The 20951-nt window shown below is 34.4% G+C and overlaps 3 protein-coding genes across 3 annotated transcripts in view; 2 read left to right on the forward strand and 1 right to left on the reverse strand.

Moving 5' to 3' along the window:
- The first annotated feature begins 565 nt into the window (after positions 1 to 565).
- Positions 566 to 2719, forward strand: LOC105561040. The gene is made up of 4 exons (XM_012010682.1): positions 566 to 1252; positions 1549 to 1731; positions 1911 to 2051; positions 2315 to 2719. The coding sequence occupies exons 1-4, from the start codon at positions 1106 to 1108 to the stop codon at positions 2390 to 2392; spliced, it is 549 nt and encodes a 182-aa protein (XP_011866072.1). The 5' UTR covers positions 566 to 1105; the 3' UTR covers positions 2393 to 2719.
- Positions 2720 to 3817: 1098 nt separating this feature from the next.
- LOC105561041 lies at positions 3818 to 9044 on the forward strand. Its single transcript, XM_012010683.1, has 3 exons — positions 3818 to 4069; positions 7947 to 8085; positions 8297 to 9044. The coding sequence occupies exons 1-3, from the start codon at positions 4015 to 4017 to the stop codon at positions 8451 to 8453; spliced, it is 351 nt and encodes a 116-aa protein (XP_011866073.1). The 5' UTR covers positions 3818 to 4014; the 3' UTR covers positions 8454 to 9044.
- Positions 9045 to 10477: 1433 nt separating this feature from the next.
- Positions 10478 to 20951, reverse strand: part of LOC105561045 (CAD protein) — a 31588-nt gene continuing 21114 nt past the window's right edge. The window contains exons 14-26 of the mRNA XM_012010690.1: positions 19955 to 20203; positions 18649 to 18900; positions 17605 to 17769; positions 17288 to 17449; positions 16846 to 17017; positions 16266 to 16381; positions 15123 to 15549; positions 14426 to 14769; positions 14201 to 14342; positions 13960 to 14030; positions 13518 to 13696; positions 12592 to 12796; positions 10478 to 12363 (exon numbers count right to left, since the gene is read on the reverse strand). Of these exons, the coding sequence (XP_011866080.1) occupies positions 12166 to 12363; positions 12592 to 12796; positions 13518 to 13696; positions 13960 to 14030; positions 14201 to 14342; positions 14426 to 14769; positions 15123 to 15549; positions 16266 to 16381; positions 16846 to 17017; positions 17288 to 17449; positions 17605 to 17769; positions 18649 to 18900; positions 19955 to 20203 (2682 nt within the window). The 3' untranslated portion in view covers positions 10478 to 12165. The remainder of the gene's footprint in view (positions 12364 to 12591; positions 12797 to 13517; positions 13697 to 13959; positions 14031 to 14200; positions 14343 to 14425; positions 14770 to 15122; positions 15550 to 16265; positions 16382 to 16845; positions 17018 to 17287; positions 17450 to 17604; positions 17770 to 18648; positions 18901 to 19954; positions 20204 to 20951) is intronic.

Below are 20951 nucleotides of genomic sequence, written 5' to 3' on the forward strand. Positions count from 1 at the left end.
GACAGAGAATAAATATATTTTACGGAGAGGAAATAATAATCTTTGCAGCAAGCCTTTGTTATTAGTTTGTTGTTCTCGAAAAATAATGATTAAAATTTTTCTCGCTTATTCTGTTGGTTTGAAAAATGATGCTAAAGGACGGCTACGTTCGTTGAGCAAATCGTTGTGCATATCTATGTGAAACAGAAAGGAAATAACGTTGGCAGAATAATTTGTTGCTAATCTGTTGTTCCCGACAAATAATAATTAAAATTGATTTATTTTCTAAATATTTTTATTGTAAACATATAATTTGATATATGTAGAAGAAATTGTAAACATTAATTTTTTTAATTTATAAGTGCAATTATGTTTTAAAAATGACATGCAAAATACATACATTTATATTATCTTATATTATCTTCCGTTTAAATTTTTTTACTTGTCTGTCAACTGCTCAGAGCAGGCGGGCAAAGAGCGAGCATTCTGGCGTGGCACGTGCCAGAAATAGACAGTAATTTCCCTTGTGTCGATTGCTATGCGGGGGGTGCAACGACATTCAGACTTTGTAGATGCACAGGCCTACACCCTCAGTCAGTTTAAAAGTGTCGCCGGTCGTGATCTGTTCTCCTAAAAATTGCTACCAAAAAGTTCAACGATTAAGCATTAAAGTGTAAACTTATTTGAATCTTCCAACACGTATAATATAATATTATCAAAACTTTATTTGAACTTAAAGATTTTGCAGCCTTGTAATTAGCCTTTTCTTTGTTTATTTGTAATTTTGACAAAATTCAATGTAGAAAAATTGTCTATGTGCTTAGATAGCGAAGACAGTTTATTGTGTACTGGACCACATTTTTTTTAATTATTGTAACAAGAAAGTTATTTGAAGAAATATTATTTTTGAGCGTAAGTGGATAATTGTGGTAAATTATCCCACTTAATTATCCCAGAGGAAGAGAAAAAAGGGAAAGAGGACGGGTATTTAAATACTAAGTGGGGACATTACAATAAAGAACGTCGGAGAAGTCATAAACAGAGACAATTTAACGAACATTGCAGCTCATTGTCAGTATATAGAAACTGGCACTAAGTTAATTGCCAGCAACACGAAATTATAGTCATGAACAATATGGGACCTGTAATAAGGATGTCATCCTCTGGTACGCACGGCGCGGGCGGTGTTGGTTGCTGTTGTTTCAGATGCTGCACGTGCATACACGTCAATTTCTTTAAATCATTGCCAGGAATCGTGAAAATTTGCGAAACAGTAAGTAACTACAGTTGCATATTATGTTGCATGTAATATTGCCTACTATGTGGCATTTAGAAAATTCGACAGAGTTGTAATTCTTTAAACATATATACGTATAATAAAAATTAATATTTATTCACCTATGATTAATCTTTAAAATCTTTTGTAAAACCTTTTACTTATGACTATAATTCTTAGATTTTACATTAAAAGGCATGATATGGAGAATAAACAAACGTATAAAATATAAGTATACATATACCTGTGTATAATTACGATTTTATAATGTCTTAATTAGAATATAATTTCAGGTTATCAGTGGATTAATTCAGAGTTTGCTTATTAATTATGGTTTGAGGTATAGTTCATCTATTGGCTCGGCTTTTGAAGGATCATTGACCACGGCATCCGCCTGCTTCCTGACTTCCGCTCTGTTACTTGCTTGCTATACAATATCGGAAAAATCCTACAAGTTGATTCGTTCGTCACTCTTTGTACGTATTTATCTATTTCAAATAACAATAAAACGAAGAAGTGTATTTTAAATAATTAATTATTTGTGAAAATGTTACTATTGACAGCTTTAGCCATAAAATTTCAATAATGTTCTATCACTATTAATGCCGTAATTTCGGAATTATTACATTACACTTTTGTTCTTTTTCAATATCAGGAGATGATGTTCAATGCTTTAGCCTGCTTCCTGTATTTAAGTTCAGCATCTTACTTGGCTTTTGCCACTAAATTATTTTTAATGACCGAGTATTACCTGAGACCCGGCTTTGACGTTTATCCTGCCATGACAGCCGCTTATGTAAGTCTATTAGTGCAATCGTGCAAATCGTGAATTTAACGCTTTCACTAATTTGCGTCATTCTTTATTCACCTAACCAGAGACAACAATTGAGAAAAAGAATTATGGTGATTTTTATTTACGTAATCATGAATATGACATAGCTTTATGCCAAATTGCAGAAAACAAGTTTAGAAAACGACTAACATTTATTTTCATGTAGTTACTTTTAATTGTTGCTTTAATTGGAAGTATTTTATTTAAAAGGATATTATGAATTGCAGATTTTAAGCGGCGTTGTGGGAGTATTGCACGGTACAGATGCTTATTTATCTTTTGTTCACTACAAAACCGGAAGGTGAATGGTGATAATTATGAAAATCTTGGGAATACCAGCTATATAATTCTGCGACAAGACGTGGCAATTATATGTATGCCTACATATTACGACGTTAAACGATTATTCTGGAGCACGGATTTTCGCGAAATAGAATTAAGTGTTAGATGTGAGGCATTAATTTACCGATTAATGCCACTATAATAATATTGCGTAGTATTATTGAAATATTAACATATTATAAAATTAGTTGTAATGTAAATTAAATATTAATTATAATATAAGTTATTCTAGAAATAGTTACTAATTAATAGTGTTGTTAGAATTAATTAAATGGTATTATTACATTGCCTTTGGTAATATCGATAAATTATACGATAAATTAACAGGTTTATAATTTAAAATTGTATACATTACTTCTCATATTATTTTCATATATTTTTCCGAATGACATTTCAGTTGATCAAATATAAATCAAATTAAAATCGAGCCGATTTTATGGATTACACGTAATCGTAGCAACCATTTACAGTATTGCTTATCAATTTGAGGCGTATCTGACACGCTTACCGAATCAATATTTCGTTGAAATTTGGTGCGTCATAGTGCTGCCGCATTTACGTACACGATAAACTGGACAGTATTTAAAAAATGATGGACGAATCATGTGGAGAGACTTATATAGTTTCATTACGTTAATGCGTGCGTGATATGAAATAAACATCGAAATGAAAGAATTATGAGAGTATTCCATTGTCGCTTTGACGTAATATTTCCAAATGTTAAGTTGCATCTTCGAAAGAATATATTTGGAATTAATAATTAGGACACACTTAACATTGCATAAGTAAGCATGACAGCTTATTTATTATATATAATAATATGTATAGCAATTAATAGTAGAAATTATGCAAACAAAACACAAAATTGTCGCGTACACACACGTATATAGGTGTCTAAAAGCGAATATTTATGCAATTTATATTTGCAGATACGGGTGACCAAATATTAATTTTTATATTCAATGTTATAAAAAATTTACGATTGGTAGTAAACTTTAGGAATTTAATATAATTAGTTCTTAAATCCTTACAAATTTTTACAAGACAAATCTTCAGTTAATAGATTTAGTTTTTTTTCTTCCTGCGAAAGCCGTTTGCCAGTCTTTATCAGTTGTGTCTTGCGTACTTTTTTTTCGACTGTACAAGGATTTTCAACTCGTACCAGGGTATACCTGGACCCGGGATGGTGAATAGGAATCTCGGAATGGGGTCCTCGTGACGCATCTCTCTCTCTCTCTCTCTCTCTCCCCCCCCTCTCTATTCCTTCCGAATCGCGTACGTGCATGTCTGTTTCACTTCCTCAAGTGTTCTCCCCCTTCCTCACTCTCGTCGTCTACATTTTTTCTCTTGCTCCGGCCGTCGTTCGGCCTTCCCTTCCGTCACTCTCGTTGGCGCCTCACCAAGCACGACCACGGGAGTGTGGCTGACAGTTTACCTCACGATCTCAACTGGCACGCCGGGAGGTTTGAAAAGTGCTCCGAATCGAAATCGCATTTTGTTGTACTCTCTGCCGAACTTTCTTCCTCCGGGAAACGGAAGAAATTGGGAACGGTTTCCTCTTTTCGCAACAAAAACGTGACAAAGGATGAAAATGCTTGTTGGGAATGTGAACGACAGTATAAATACTATGTCGACAGAAGGTAGTACTCCAATGTAGTAAAGAAGTAATCAAGAAGTATTATAAATTATTACTTAATTGTGCATTTATTGTCAGATTAACTTATTAAAATTAAGTTATTGAAATTTAAATTGAGGAGCTGTCTGATATCAAAAATTTGTGAAGTGTCAGTGACGGAAAATCTAAATTTGTATAAACAGCTACACGGAGAGAATTTTCTTTCAAAAATTATCCTAGAAATTATGTAATCGTGGGACAACACGGCATTTCGAAGAATTTTACTAGAGTTTTTTGAAATTTTACCATACATTTCACTAGTAACTATGCTTAGTGTATATTTTACTAGTAAAATGTATGGGTAAAATTTCAAAAACTCTCATAAAGTTTTTCAAAATGTCATAGTGTCCAACATAATTTTTTAGGATAAATTTTAAGAGAAAGTTCTCTCCGTGTATGCTTAATAGTTGTAAATTATTACAAGACGTGCAAAGGATGGAAGTACAGTAGTTATATTGTTGCTAAAAAAAATGAGAATAATAATACAAAATAATATTTGAAATCTCAAAAGGGCAGATTTTAAAGAAAAACTTAAATTTTTACTGAAACGATTTAGGGAAAATTTTGTTTGTCGAAGAAAAGAACTTAAGAACTTGTGCTCGAGATAAAAGCGTAAGGGTCTCTTCTTTAGAGATAAACATCTTAGTGATAATGCTGAGTATTTCCATTGTAACGTGATACATACTTCAGGGATACTCAGTTATTGCCGTTAGAAAATCAGTAAGGGAAATGAATACCTACTTCGTTTGAGAACATCGGCATTCTCGTTAACGGGATAGCTGCATTACTACAAACTAACAATAAAGTGCATAATGCATACAGATGTTATCGCATTAGTCGAACGTCAATCACGACCACATAATTATACAATTGCTCGGGCCCCAACAATTATCCAGTCAACAAATTCTTAATATCAATTTTTCAGCATTCAAACACTCTTTGAGTTGTCACAACGATTGTCAGTATTTTGTCAGAAGTGGCGCGCAGCTTATTGATGTTATTGAAATATCTTTTTAAGAAGATTAATAGGTGCGCAAAGTGAATAAAAACTTACAAATCAATGAATGTAGATTTTCGTGATAGTCAACACGAATATGTTTCTGTTTCTAACACCTTGTAAATTCGATTCATTTAGCAAACTCGAAAATAAACTAAAGAAGATATTGATATACTGTGCGAGGACGCGAGATGTTTAAATGACAACAGTTAACGAAGGTTGGCGATGAAGTGTACAGATACCATAGGAAAGAAAAGGAAGTGCAAGAGCTTAGAAAGTAGCCCGCGTCCCAGACAAAGTGGAATGGTCACTCAGCATCCGCGAGATCTCTAATTAATCCTCGCCGAGACCTTGAGAGAGTAGGAACTCGCGTATGACGTATTGAACGTATTGCCAATGAGAGAAGGTTTAATCGTAAATGTACCCGAGCATTCCGATACGTGAGCCCGTCGTTGCGCTGCACATTACGGAATTGCGTCACGTGAGTCTCATGCCGATGCTGCGAACGCATCGGAAGCGGCTCGAACGAAAGCCGATTGTCCCGACGACGAGAAAAATTCCGTGGGGGCGCAATTGCACGTGGACGAGGGAAATTCCACATGCGTCTGCGACCTCTCTGGAAAAACTCCGCCGTTATACGTAGAGCCTGTCACGCGGCACTCGTCCTTCAAAAAGATTTTCACCACTTAATTTTCTACTTTTGTTCAACTTTAAATTAATGTCTATTTAAATCTTTTGTCTGTTTATATAACTTTTTTACATGTAGAAATTTTCCAAATTAATAGAACTCTTTTGGCTTCTTATATGCACGTAATTCTTGAAATGTTTTCTGTGCATTTGAATTACCGTCGTAAGTCGAAGCAAAATGTATCTGGGTCAAACATACTGCTATCAAGAACGAGCCGTTAAGCGAAATATAATACGATAAAGTGCAATCGTGCAAAAATTATCAAACATTATAGCTTCCTCCAAACAAACAGTATAGTTTCCTTAGTTTTCCAGTACATTTAAGCTGTGCTCGCATATTTATCTTTTCACTTGTATATGTTTTACAGATATAAGCGCTATAAGATTGACGTAGCCTAGTTCTGTGAAGAATCTTACCTTCTTTTAATAATCTGTTTTCCAAAATACATCCAGCATTTTCTGAGACAGATAATCAATTAAGTGTACGAAAGCGAGAGTAATTTTACCTGTGTAATATACAAAAAAATGTCAATGGTGGATCTGACATAATATTGTTCACGATTCGCAGTTCGACGAGGAAAGTTTTCTTCTGTAATTGCTCTTTCCTGCGTGTCGCAAGCAAGAAACAGAACTGTTTATTACGCGGATTTGGTTTGCGCTTGTTGCAACATACGCTCACAAAATTGCTGTGAACATGCATACCATATATGTATTGCCGGTCTCATGAAACTGGCAAAACTATCGATTGATCAATATACAATATCTCTTATGGTGTAATAAGAAAGCGTCCGAATTTCCATGTTTCTCAGCGCTCAACTTTCGAATCTGCTGCATATTTTAATAATTTCGTAATTTACGCAGAGACTGACGGTAGGAATAATCCAAATGTAACGTTAACTTTAATCTTCAATTTTTCTAATTGTAGCTTTGACGCTATATTTGTATGTGCACCACGTGAAATACGAGATTCGTATCACCGTTTTATTTTAATAATATTTCAAATGTGCATTTTATTTGAAATATCTATAAATAATATGAGAAAGTAAATAAATGCATCAAATTTACTGGAGCCTAGAGCAACATCGATTGTAACGAACAAACGCAAGCGTGCAGCGTAGCGGAAACGCCTCTCGTCTAAAGTTGCTTGTCTCTGATTAACGTGGCACATCAGCACCTTGGAGAGCACCTTTCTCTAGGAAGCAAAATAATTCTGTTAATAACGAACGGCTGTTACGCGATAGTGAACAGAAAAATTGAAAGTTACAGGCAAGCGCATCTTGCAGCTAATTTTCTTTCGCGCAAAAATTCTTGGCAGAATATTACACTCTTGCGCACGATAGGCGTGAAAAAGAAACTATCTGCTAGCAGAAAATACGATACCTTTTCAAAATTAATTGCTCGTTTCCGATATAAATTCTAAATGGATATTCCAAGTAACTGAAAGATAAATTAATATAATACAATTGATATTGAAAATGACAAGTTTTTCTTATTGAAGTAATTATTTGTACTCTAACACTTATATAACATTTATTTAGATTATATGAAAATATAATTATACGTGATAAATATAAATATGTAAAATTTAATTATATAAAAGTTATATCACCATAAACGTAATAATTATTCCCATAAAAGTATATATAATTATTCAACGGGGAGTTGAATGTGAACGTTTGTATGGAAGATTTATCGGCTAGTGCGTTTAAAGTATCTTTGCCACGATTATAGTGGAGCACAGGTTTTATGTCTACGCTCGTATAAGAGACACCTCTTATCGGATATCACGTCACTGTACAATCCTTGACGTTCCATCACCGGCACGTTTTCCCGTCTCTGCATTCAATCCTCTTAGTTTCTAACGATCATGAAACCGATGCGTGTTAGTTGAGAAAATATCTACAGCGCACAGCCTTCATTATCGCATAACTCTTTCATGTAAGCTAATAATATAAATACGAGTTACTCGTCTCTCACACGTCTATTTTTTTTTATAAACGACCAAGTTTCATTAAGGAATTAGAATGGAATAGGAGACATTTGTACGTCACTGATAAAAAAAAAATGGCACGCGGCACATGAAACGTGGCCACACGAAACGAATGATACAATTTTGCACGTAATGCGAAGCATTGCAAATTCTTTACGATTCTTTCAGCATACGATTCAACGTCCGACGTATCCTTCACTGTCAAGGAAGAGGACGCGATTGTGACGTTGGTGGTCGTTGTAATCGGCATCATCATCGTCATATTGGCGCTGTTCTCAATGGGTATCTTCATAGATTGCAAACACCAGTACGTAACAACGAGCCTTTTTCAAAGCGTCTGCATTTCGTTGATCAAACAATTTTCATAAATAACAGCGACGTTATTCATTAGTATACGCACAACAGAAAGTTCTATTTAAAGAGACGGTGTAAGCTTAGCTGAGATGATGTATTCATGTCACGGACGTTCCCTAGAACGAGAATAAAATCGGTTATTGTAATAACGGATATTATTGCAGAAAGAAAGATTCTTCGAAGAAGAGAAGACTGAGGCTGAAAATGCCGCCGCTCACACGAAAAGGCTGCAAAACCGACGTGAAAGCCTTAGCTCCAAATATGTATCCCAACGGCGCCGACGATACCGGACTCAAGGATGAGAGGGATGATATAGTTTGACGTTCGGAAGAATTACGAAAGATTCAGGAAAATTACGACACACGTTTGATAAAGACTGTACAAAAAATTTGAGACCTACAAGTCTCATGACGATTATAGTCAGTATTTAATAATTTATATGAGTGGGAGAAATGTTGAAACATTCCTTAGTCACAATTTTCCAAAGCAAATTCGAAAATTTCGAAGACCTATTGTTCAATCAAAGATATGCGATTGAATTACTTCGTATAAATGCAGTTGATAAATTTGGAATTGAGTAACAGCGACTCAAAATTAAAGCTAACCCGAACAAAAGTATACGTATCTCTTGTAATCTATAGTGCGTATTCGGATAATTTAGATATCGCATAGATATAATAATTTCGAATATTGGTAAAAATACGGTAATAATTCGAGTCGAGTTGAGATAAAGCTTATTCGCGTGGCGGACTGCACAAACAAAAATTAAGTCCATATATTTTAATATTACAAATTTATGGCACTATATCCCGTACGTGAATATTTTAATCGACACGAGCGGCGGTACCTACAGGAAAAAAAGAACGAAATTTATTTGGTCGTCTCAAATTTAATATACATATACGTATATATTAAATGAGAAGCAATATTTTATAAGATGACGTCTACCTAGTGAGAAATGATTCGTCGATCGATGTCGAAATGATGTCGAATCGACGTCAATTCGACGGTGCCGATGTCGATTCGACGTCGTTTCGACGAATCATTTCTCACTGGGTATGTCCGATCAGTAAATAGCATTCTTTGCTCTTCCATTTCCGTCGGGACGCATTTCTCAAATACTGCTCGTATTGGAGAACACTCTCAATACACACGAGATTAATCCTCGCTCTGATGTGCTCTATAGTAATTTTAATTTTATATAGTACTTGCTGTTTTTTAGCTGTCTAATGTAACAGTTCAGTATTCACAGTTGTAAACAATTATTATTTAACTTCAGTGCCTTCTTTTTCCTACAAAAGGCACAAAAACAAGTTTTACGTTAATTGTAATCTAAAATTATTTATTACATATGTTCTATTTATGTTGATAATAAGAAGATATCAATTATTGACAAAATATGTTTTATTCTATACACGTATATGTATATTTAATAATTGTTTTCATTACGAAGCAAATAATACAAACAGAGACCAGTGTTTTATATTTTTCTAAAACATATGAATTAGTTATTATACGAATCTCTCTCTTAAAACCCAAATTGATTAATTCCATAAAATAAAAAGCAAAAAGTCCGCCGAAGTTATGAGCTATCATATTAGCTCCGGTATTAAAATTGAGAAATTTGTAAAAAGTGAAGTTGATCGGGCTTTTTATTTAGTTTTTGAGAGAGAGAGAGATATATATATATATATATATATATATATACATGAACGTATAAAGCAGCATACAGACAGGTGTGACTTCTTATTGCAACCGAATATCAGGGAAAGTAAATAATATGCGCGGTATTCTTAGAAGAGATTTTTTTCACGATATCTGTTTTTCTGAAGAGAAGATCTGTTATAATTGTTATCATTGTCACAAATAATTCTAATATAAAAGATCTATAAAGACTGGCCGTAATAATCGATAATTTATAGATCGATTAATAAGTATTAATATTTTGTAATTAAAAATAATGTATGACTTCTTTTATACGACAATACATAGATTAAAATAAATTTATATTTAATTATAATTGATATATAGAGATAAATAGCAAATTTGTTGACAACTTCACAAAGAAAGAACATAAAACTTTGTCACCCTTCCATTAACAATATTTACGCCAAAGAATGTTTCCTTTGATGTAAATCGCGCGGAAAGAGATTTTATATATTTATATAATGCGCACAAATGATATCCTTTTGTACGCTAAAGGTATTGTTTAAATTATTATGATTAAACGAATATTTATGAATATTTTGTTTATCTATGGTATGAATGTGTACTTTGTATTTTGCATATCAATAGGATACATAAATATTAGTAATGATAATTAAAATTTATTTAAATATAAACACATCTTGTTTCATTTTTTATTTATTACTTTTATTACTCACATCAGCATTTTTCCATGTTTGTGGTATTTTTGAAAGTTTTGTATATATGCACGTATAATTACAGAAAAATCATCAAAATCTAAATTTGAACGTGGTACTGTTGTTAGGCGTTTTAACTGAAGTGGCTTACTTTATTCACCCGCTATCAAGTATTCATAATAAGAAGTTTAAATCCTCACATGATACATAACACAGTATAAAAAATAAACTTTTTTTAACTTTTTTGCCAATTTTAACACATTAAACCAGTACGAATTATTTCGTAAGTGGCGTGGGCAAAAAGTAGGCCAAATATAAGTATCTCGTGCGTGGTAATCAATGTGTTAAACAATAGTGTACTCGCTTTTTAAATGTTAACAAATTTTTAAATACTAGTGGCTAGACAATAGCTTATAGCTAACTTTTTACAGGTCTCCAGCATCTATTCCATTATTTACAGAAGCTAGACAAGTCCTAGATAGTCAAGAACTAATCCTAATTGTAAGCTATAAGGCAAAGGCTACATGACATATCTAGTCCAGATGATACAGTCATTAGTTATAAAATAAGCTATAAGATTGGAGATTAATTTTCACTCGTGCGCGTGTGTTTGTACATATGGTACATAATCTATTTCACTAATATTAAAATAAATTTAGTATGCGTCGGTAAACAATGGAAACCTTTATTCTTTTGTACTTGAAAAGCATTGATATTCATATTATGTCATGCTATGATATTCACAAGCATTGATACATTGATAATCATAATACTTGCAATGTAAAAATCTAAGTAAACTGCAAAATAACATAAAACGCACTATAAATCTCTATAAATTGTTAAATGATTATAAATGACTATTAAAATAATTTTTCTAAGTATTATTGTATCGTAGAATTTGGTATCATTTTCAAAAATTCATGTTCAATTCTTGTAATAACCTGTAAGAAATGATTAGTCGAAACGATGTCGACACTGTCAAGTTCGACGTCAATTCGACATCAATTTGAAGGTGTCGATGTCGATTCAACATCGTTTCGACGTCGATTAACGAATTATTTCTCGCTGGGTATAGCCTACATTCCGTGATAAAATTGGCATTATTGAAAAAGATTCAATAAAGATATGTATTTGCAACATATCATCTGATACAAATTTCAAACCTTTATAAATGAAAAATTATCCGAAACTGCATTCGGAGTCGGCCTCACAATCAGTTAGAATGTCTGAAGTTAAAAATCTGAATAATAAAACTTAAAATTTTACGTATTAAAAATTAACAAAAGTTATACTTCAATGTATATGTTTTTAAACTTCGTAAAAATTCACGCACATTTTAATAAAAACTATTTAAGTCACTTTAATAAAAAAATATTAAAAAGTGGAAAGTGAAAGAAAAATTTATCACAAAATAAACGAAATTGATTAAAAATCGATCGGCAGATGTTTAAATGTGCATCATGCTTTGGTTTATACTCTTTTATAAATCTAAATGCTAAACTTGTCAAGGTTGATACTGGAATGCCTGAAAGATATTCGGCTTGGTTCTCGCGAATCGCATCACAGTAGAAATGGCAGGCGTGTGTTTTCCTTGGCGTACGTCGCTGACCTTCTTGAGCCAGCACCTTGGTCCACAAAAGACAGATGGCCACGGGCCGGATTAATCTTATTTAAATACGTCCAAGGACCATAGCCAGCAATGCCATGCGAACATAGACTCCGTTTTCAGCTTGCCGGAAGTACGCCGCCCGCGGATCGGTGTCGAATTCTTTGCTTATCTCAAAGACACGTGGAAGGGGATGCATCACTGCCATCTTTCTCTTAGCGCGAGACATCAGCTGCGGAGTTACTACGAAGAGTCCGCACATCTGTCGTACATACAATGATTTCTTTTTTAATATAGTACATAAACTTAATTGAAAGCAGATACTGAATGAGTAAGCGTGGCTTAAGGTAAGATAAAAATAATACTTCGAGCTATAATCAATTTTACTATATAATAATTTTAAAATTTTTTTAATGATTTAACAATAATGAGTGGTAAATTTGCATTTTTGTAGATTTAATGCTCGATTAATGCCTTTCTTAAGACTCACCTTATGATATTGTTCTTCCGTGGCAAAGCGCTCGCTTTGTATTCGTGTCATATAAAGCACGTCGGTGTCAGGCAGAGCCTCTTCCAGAGTTTCAAATCTCTCTTGCGGGATACCACGTTCGGCCACGTAATTAGTGACGTGACTCGGCATCTCAAGGCCTAGTGGATTAACGTAGCGCAATTCTACGTTGTACAGGGTCAGCAGCCTATATAAAAAAATTCAATAAATGAGGTGTGTTAAAAAAATGCCTTGACTCGAATAAACTGTTATAGACGATAATTTGATTGTTCGCAACTGAAATTAATCGAAGTTTACAATCATACGAATTAAAATTTTCTTATTATTTAAAATCACGTTAAAAACCTTCTTTTATCATCAGTTACAGATCATGCATCTCGATTATATGTATATCTGAGACATTCAAAAATTCTTTTATTATTAAAAATAATATATCAATCACTAATAACATACCATCACTAATGTATTAGATTGGATCTTTAAATCATGCTTGAGGAGATCTGGTTTCTTTTATTTTCACAAAGTTTCTTTCTGTACTTACACATGTAATTTTTTATCGACTTCCTTTTAACGAAAGTGTCAAGAAACGACAGTTCTCGCGACATTACATAATTTTATTTTCATATATTAAGTATTCTTTAAATATTGATGATGAGAATATCGTACAATTATTTAGAATTGTCGTAATCGCACGTTTCATATAACTGTATCGAAATTTAGAATTAAAACATTGTGTATTTGTCAATCATATATTGTACAATGTGGAGAATTTATTTAAATTATTTAAATTTGTAGTCTTAATAGTTATCGAAAAATTTCATTAACCACTCCTTTCTACAGCGTACAAATTTCCGTATTCCTTTCTTTATTGATTACCTTGACGAGTGGATTCTTTTTATTGCACTAACCTTGCGAGAGAATGAACGGTTCTGCCGTGTTTTAGGTCACCCACCATCGTTATCGTAAGGCCATTTACAGTTCCGAATTCGTCTCTGATTGTGAAAATATCAAGCAACGCTTGCGTCGGATGCTCGCCGGTTCCATCGCCAGCATTCAATATCGGTTTTCTACAATGCTGCGCTACCCTCTGTAAATTATTATCAATATATAGTATTAGGAAATATGCATATACAAAAGGACTTTTTAATTATGACAGAAATTCACGATGTACAACGAATCCACAATAATGGTTGTCGTACTGTTTGCTTCTGTAAGAGAAAGACAAAATAAATTTCTAAATAAAATTACAAACGATAAATAGTAAAATCGAAAACCTTTAAGAAGGAGCATTATTATCATTATTATACAAATTAAATGAACAATTCTTATACTTATAACTTCAATACTTACAGCGGCTGCACCCGGCAGAGAGTGTCGAAGCACAATCACGTCCGCGTATCCTCCCATCACTGTTACTGTATCTAAAAGCAATAATTTATCGGATATTTAATGGAAGATTAGAAAAGCATTCGTTAAGATCGTGCATTTTTAATAGATTGTCTTTGTACACTGGGATAATAATTGGTTGGAATACTTTTCACTGCAATACATTTTTCGAGAAATCCTTTGTTCAGAGAAGATCTCTACGAACCTTCTAAGGTCTCCCCTTTTTTCACCGAAGATGTAGAACCATCCATGTATATCACGCGACCACCGAGACGTTCCATTGCAGCGGCAAAGCTGCACGACGTTCTCGTGCTGACTTCGTAGAAGATGGAAGCCATGATCTTCCCCTTAATCATACATGACATTTTATCTTTTAGATATCTTCAGATTATTCGTAAACGCGAAGCTATATAATCTTTTAATTAATTACCTTTAAAATATGATCCAACGGTCGTTCCTTCCTGATGGCATTTCGGAACGTTTCCGCTAAGTGGAACACATCCTTTAATATCTCTTTGTTAAAGATGTCCACGGTAATCACGTGATGCCCGACTAGACTGTTGCCTGCATGGATAACTGGAAACGATGCGACGGCAGTCATAAGCAGATTCGGATTACTGTCGCTTTTGTGTCTAGTGACATTGCTAATTGGCAACGGTGAGACAGTTCTTTGAGATGGCAGTGCCTTGGAATGTTCTTTGTCAACGTCCGTACACGGTGCGAAGTGGACGTTCGACTTGTGCGATGCCGGTTGTAAGAGATGCATATACGACTCTGGCAATACAAAAAATTAATTTAATTTCGCGCATATTTGCTTTTCGACAGAAAGTTATAAATTTTGTTCTTGCAACAGCACGCAAAGCGAGAAGAAACATTTATGATTCGACTTTATTTGCAAACATGTCTGTCGATTTCGGATGACAACATCTCCACCAAATACTTGACAGACTATCTTGACATAAAAAATAAATGTACATTAGTTGAAAGAAATTCATTTTTGTAAAGTTTGCTGCAACTGGATAGAATATGTTTTTTTTTTGTCAACAATCAGATTACTTCAAAAGCTTTCACACGTTATTTAGCAACGCGGAATAATTCTTTCGATATTCGTATTTGCATTATCGTACCGATTTGTTCGTCTTCGTGCAAATCGGCGACACGATCGATGTGGACGTTAGGCTTCTCAAAGTTCGGCGATAGGAGACTGTCTAGTGACAAAGGCCTGTGAACGACGTCTGCGAGCTGACTAGAGACTGTCGGCACATGGAGCGTTGGTGGCACCTTTGTGCTGTATTGCACATCCCTGATGTCTTGGCCGAATCCAGGATTTACTAGCACCTGCCCTTCGATGTAAGCAATCTCGCCTCTTAAGACCACTCTGTGCACGGAACCGCGAATTGTCATGCCAGTAAAAGGCGTCCATTTCGATTTGCTGTACGGCATTGCGTCCGGGATAACCCATTCGTCATCCAGATCGACCTCGATGTACGTGTTACGCTGATCGGGAATGTTGAAGATCTTCTTGGGATTTCGATACAATTTGTCTACAATGTCCTGTAATTGACGCACAATAGTTTTGATAGCACTCTAACAATGTAACCTTAGTACCTAATAAAATTTGAATACACATATTTTCTTGTTGTAAATAATTGATAGCGTCCTTATCATTAATTTAAATAGGAACAATTGCTCAAATAAAATTTACTTTGCAATTGAAACTGTCTAGTATAATAAAAAAAGATCGACAACAAAGCACTTTCCTCATTTTTTTCACTTGTAGTAAGTGTCTTTGTGCGATACTTATCTCGACTTATTATCAGACAATAGCGCTCATCTGTAGTGGAAAAAATGATAAGCATAAGACATAAGATCGTGTCTGAAAAGCTGTCGGAATTTCAGGCTTCTGTTGCAAGAACGAAATGTTCCCGACAAGTTACTTCAGTCTTTGATTTATTGCATGAAATCCAAGCAATTATTATCATACCGAAGATTGTGAAAATAGTATTATGAAAAACAGTATATAATATGTTTATGTAATTTTCGTACAAGTTTTAGATATAAAGGACTTCCTCTCAAGTTTCTTCCAGACGTCCTGTTTTACTACGTCACGTTAGGTATGAAATGTGCCTGAGGGAATCGGAATGACGTATACGATATTCGCATTCTCGAGAGCAATTTTAGCGTTATCAGGCAAAATGCTTATCGACATTCCTTTCTCATTACGTCAGCCAGACATTGTTAAATGTTATATTAATTAAAACAGAAAATACCTCTATTGTTAGCCTCCCTTTATGCACGGCGTTCAGTAAAAGCGGTAACATAGTTTCCAAGCCGGGAAATCCTGGCGGCGGTTTCTCAGAAAACTTCTCGTCAACGGTGTGCGGGGCTGTACAATGCAAAACAATGTCTCAATAAAACTGTGCAAATTATATGAAAGGCGATGCGATGGCACGATCGCGTGATCTCTCGCGTTGCATATCCCTTAATATCCTTGAATAAAAATAGACAGTGATCTTGCAAATTATCAAAACATTAATTTTTATCTCAGAGCGCTAATTGCTTAATTATTTCTAAACAACTGCAAGAGCCCGATATAGTATCAATGCCTCGGGACACAAAAAGAATATTCTTGTATGACTTAAAAGCAAAACAAAGTAAACGTTATATAAACATGGAACGCCGATCTTTTTAATCTCCGGATCATAGAGTAATGCTGGTCGTTATCGTTTCGAGATAAATTGAATTTATTCTGCTACGTGTAGCCGAAATTTGAGCGAAACCTCTACAGCTTGTAACTTAATTACAGTTATAATTAAAGTCATTGACATAACGATAAATTTGCTGACGTACCATGATCGGTCGCGAAACAATCAATCACATCCATGTTATCCCAGAGAGCCTCTTGGTCCTCCTTTGTTCCCAGAGTGGGTCTTACTTGACCTCGTCCAGTTCCTATTCGTTCCAAGTCATCCTGGCAAAGGAATAAATGGTGCGGACACACCTCGCACGTAACCGGTAAGCCCTGTAAAAATATATATGTATCGAGTCATTAGTATTAATAAAGGTGCGATATTTTTTAGATATCTTTTAATTTAAATTTATAATAAACACTTATTAAATTTAAATACTTGTTACCTTAATTATAATAAAATTATAAATTCTTAAAATCGGTTTTTTATCCTTCTGTTATTAATCAATGTCTTTCATAATTGCCTTTGGCATTTTCTAATTATTTCAATTTCCTAACCGACTTTCTTCGTTTTTATTATCGATATATGTTAGGATAACTCACATGCTCCTTGGCAGCTCGAATGATTTGTATCTCCTCTTTACGCGCTACGTGACACACGTGAATCGGCCTGCTGTGCAAACTCGCCAGCAACAGAACTGCAGCTGTGGTTTGCCCTTCCGCGTGCACGCACAAGGGATATTTCTTCGGCCAACTCTCAAAGTGCTGCAAAAGGGAAGCAGCTATGTAACTTGAAATATAAATATTATGTGTGCCCTGTACATATGTGTATCAAATTCGCAAATAAACGAGATTAGTTAAAGAGCATATTTAAAAAAATTGAAATTCGATGTTTGCCTGCAAGCGTGAAGATCATTTACCTTAACCCAAACAGTAAGATCAGTGAGACGAAGCGTTGTATATGTCTCGTTCAGATACATCTTCAGCGCGGCCACGTGCGGTGCTAACTCCCGTACATCATTGTAATTGTCTGACGAGGCGCCGGCGAAGAGGGCGTAGTCGCATCGCGAACCAGCTGCAGCTTGCTGTTCAAGTGGACAGTAAATAAGATCTTGTTATTTCATTATAACAAATTACTTGACATTACTTTTAAACGCGATTAAAATTCAGTTGGAATCTTATCGACAATACATGAGAAACATAAATGAAGAGTGTGCGAAATCAATAGTCAACTTCAAAGTATCTATATAAGAAATCAATGTTATACGCTGATAAGTCAATATGTGTCTGTCTTTTTCAACGTAAAAGAATTTTAAAACTCAGGACGATAAAACAAAATGTCACTTTTTAAGTTCGCGCTATCGCGCGATATCGCAATGTTAAAATCTGGTGCGCTAGCTGCAGCATTCAGTTTTTTATAATTATGCAATAGCTTGATTTTTATTTTATCATCACTTAAATTATTACTTAAATACAAGAGGTTTGCATTTTTTAGTCGATTTTTATGCGCCACTATTGCCTTCTCCGTATACGATACGTGAATAATGACTGCAAATATTTTAATTTAATAAGCACTTTGTTGAATGTCTTATAAATTCTTGTATGAAATAATAGAAAGTGAATATCAAGTATTTAACACATGAGAACAGCAGCTTGGTTTAAGAGATAAGGGCATCGAACCGTTCACAGTTAATCAAAAAACTTCACTGCCATGTGTGATTAAAATAAAACAAGACAGCGCTGATTTATCATCAGAAGTTCTGTATATTTTTGTAAAATTCAAAGTCTCTCGAAAAGATTTCGATACCAATTTTCCACAAAGTTAAAACTTTATGTTTGGATATTTATATCCAGGTAGAAAAGTAATGTCATGTGTGATGTATAACATGACTTACTGACACGTAACATGTTCTCACAAATGTAATCAACAATTGATTTTAAGATATCTATGAGAAGTTGCTTACCGCTTTGGCGAAGGCAAAAGTTGTGTGATCCACTACCGCAGGATTGGTATTGGGCATCGCAAAAATAATTGTTATGCCTCCAGCGAGTGCTGCCGCGGTGCAAGAGGCGTAGTCCTCCTTGTGGACCGCTCCAGGATCGCGGGTGTGCACGTGTACATCGATGAGGCCGGGTAGTTTGATCATTTTGCGCGATGATATGCAATCGGTGTGTGTTTTCATACGAGGTGCTTTTCCGCCGACCATTCTCAACGCCTGCACAAAGAAACGAGCTAATTAGTATTTATTTTATTCATCTATTCTATTTATTTATCTCATTCGCGATTATATAATCATAAGTTGGTGTCAATTATAAAATTGACACCAAGTTGCGCGTGCATGGTGTAATCGTGACGCATTTAAATGATCAGAAAAAGGAAATACAATTTGCCTGTCTAGATGGAAGATTATTTTATGCGATGAATAAAAATTTGAATATCTGCTTTAATATAAAATTTAATAAGTTACGGATTATTGCTTTTTACGTATATAATTAAAAGTTTAAAAGAAGCTGAAGATTATTATTTTTTATATTGGAGTATTTTCTGATATCTTATCAAATAAAGTAATTTGGTATATTATTATCTGTATTTCGACAACATGGTATCGACAACTATCTATACTTTTAGGCATTACAAAAATGTAATTCAATCAACAAAATTGAAAGGATTATTAATAATTCTCAGACGAATATCTAAATAATTTTGAAAATAATTTTCAGTAGAAGATTTTCGTTTATTTTTAAATAAATTTATATGATTTTTTTATCAATTTAGATAAAAAATATCATCTAAAATAAATTTTAGATGATATTTTAAATATTTTTGTAAAAATCTTGATAATTTTTTAAAATCTAGCATATGAGGGTTAGAATTACAAATGTGTGTGAGCTTTGAAATAAACTTTGACCTATGATAAAATATTTGTTTTTATCACATAGAGACTAAAATGGTGTTTTAACGTTTGAGAATTAAGATTTTCAGTATAGTCTTAAAATGTGTGGGTCCTGAAGTAAACTTTGCACCTAATCTACCTTCGCGCCTTATCAACAATGTGCACAAAACGTGAGTAAGAGTGAGTAATTTAATCTGGTTGATCAGAAACGATCTTTGATCACTGACGCAGAGTGATATAAGATGTAGTTTTAAATGAGACGGTAACGTCACGTAAGCATATTTTAATCGTACTATTTAATCAAATTACTTCTTGAAGCAAAATTTATCTTATACGCCATGTTTGTTTAAATAGGATCGAAAATCTGGATACTTACATCAACTAGGAGCTTGGCGCATTTAACATCCGTTATTAAAGGTACGGAGTAATCGATTGCCAGTCTTCTCGTTCGGTAACCATGCGTCATGAAATTGGAGACACGCCGGGCACCACCGTTTCTCATCGGCAGATTGATCACGAGATCGAATTGCTTCTTCGACAAGAAGTCGGCAAGATGCCGAAGTTGACTTGGGCTGGAATCCTCGTTCACGGCAATGTTTTCGAACGTCCATTGTACCGGTTCCACCTGTATTACAGAAATTTGTTGCAAGATCGTGGTACAACAATTATCTAGAATTATGAATATCCAAAATCTATGATGAAAGCAAAGAATAATATTTGGCGAAAAAGCACACTAATTCAAATACAATTTATAAAATGCAAATAAAAATAACAGGTAACGTTTATTAATATACATTTGCGTGCGTGCGTGCGTCAATAATAAAATTGAAATAGAAATATTATATAGAGATTTACTTCTCGTGAAACCAAGATTTATATTTGTTTTAAGCATTTAATTCCTCCATTTCTAACCGATGTCATTTTACTCCCGGCGTACAATTATATTGTGTTCATGGAGTTTCTCATATTTAGTATTAAATCTGGTAATTATTTAGATTAACACACCCACCTCCAATAACCTTGGGCTTGACATATGTTGTCAAGGTTACCCTCCTGAGTAACGCTCAGAAGGATTTAGCCGGCGCTCGTTGTTTATTAAAAAGTTATAAACAAAAGAAGTTTCGCAAATGCTATGTAGTTCACGATATCATGTACGTTTAGGATGGCCTCACGTGGAAAGTTTCTGACACCATATACAATTCAAAGAAGGTATAAGTGTCTTTGAGTAATAGTTTTCGAGAAAAATGATGGAGTCTAAATCTTGTATCTTTTTAACGAATCAGTTGCAAGTGTCTTTAGCACGGCGCGCTGCGCGCGCCCCACCCCCCCCCGCCCCCCCCCCCCCCCTCCCCACCCTCCCCCTCCCCTTCCCC

Source organism: Vollenhovia emeryi, unplaced genomic scaffold (assembly GCF_000949405.1).
Source record: "Vollenhovia emeryi isolate VEMERY1.0 unplaced genomic scaffold, V.emery_V1.0 DF939213.1, whole genome shotgun sequence".
NCBI lineage: Eukaryota > Metazoa > Arthropoda > Insecta > Hymenoptera > Formicidae > Vollenhovia > Vollenhovia emeryi.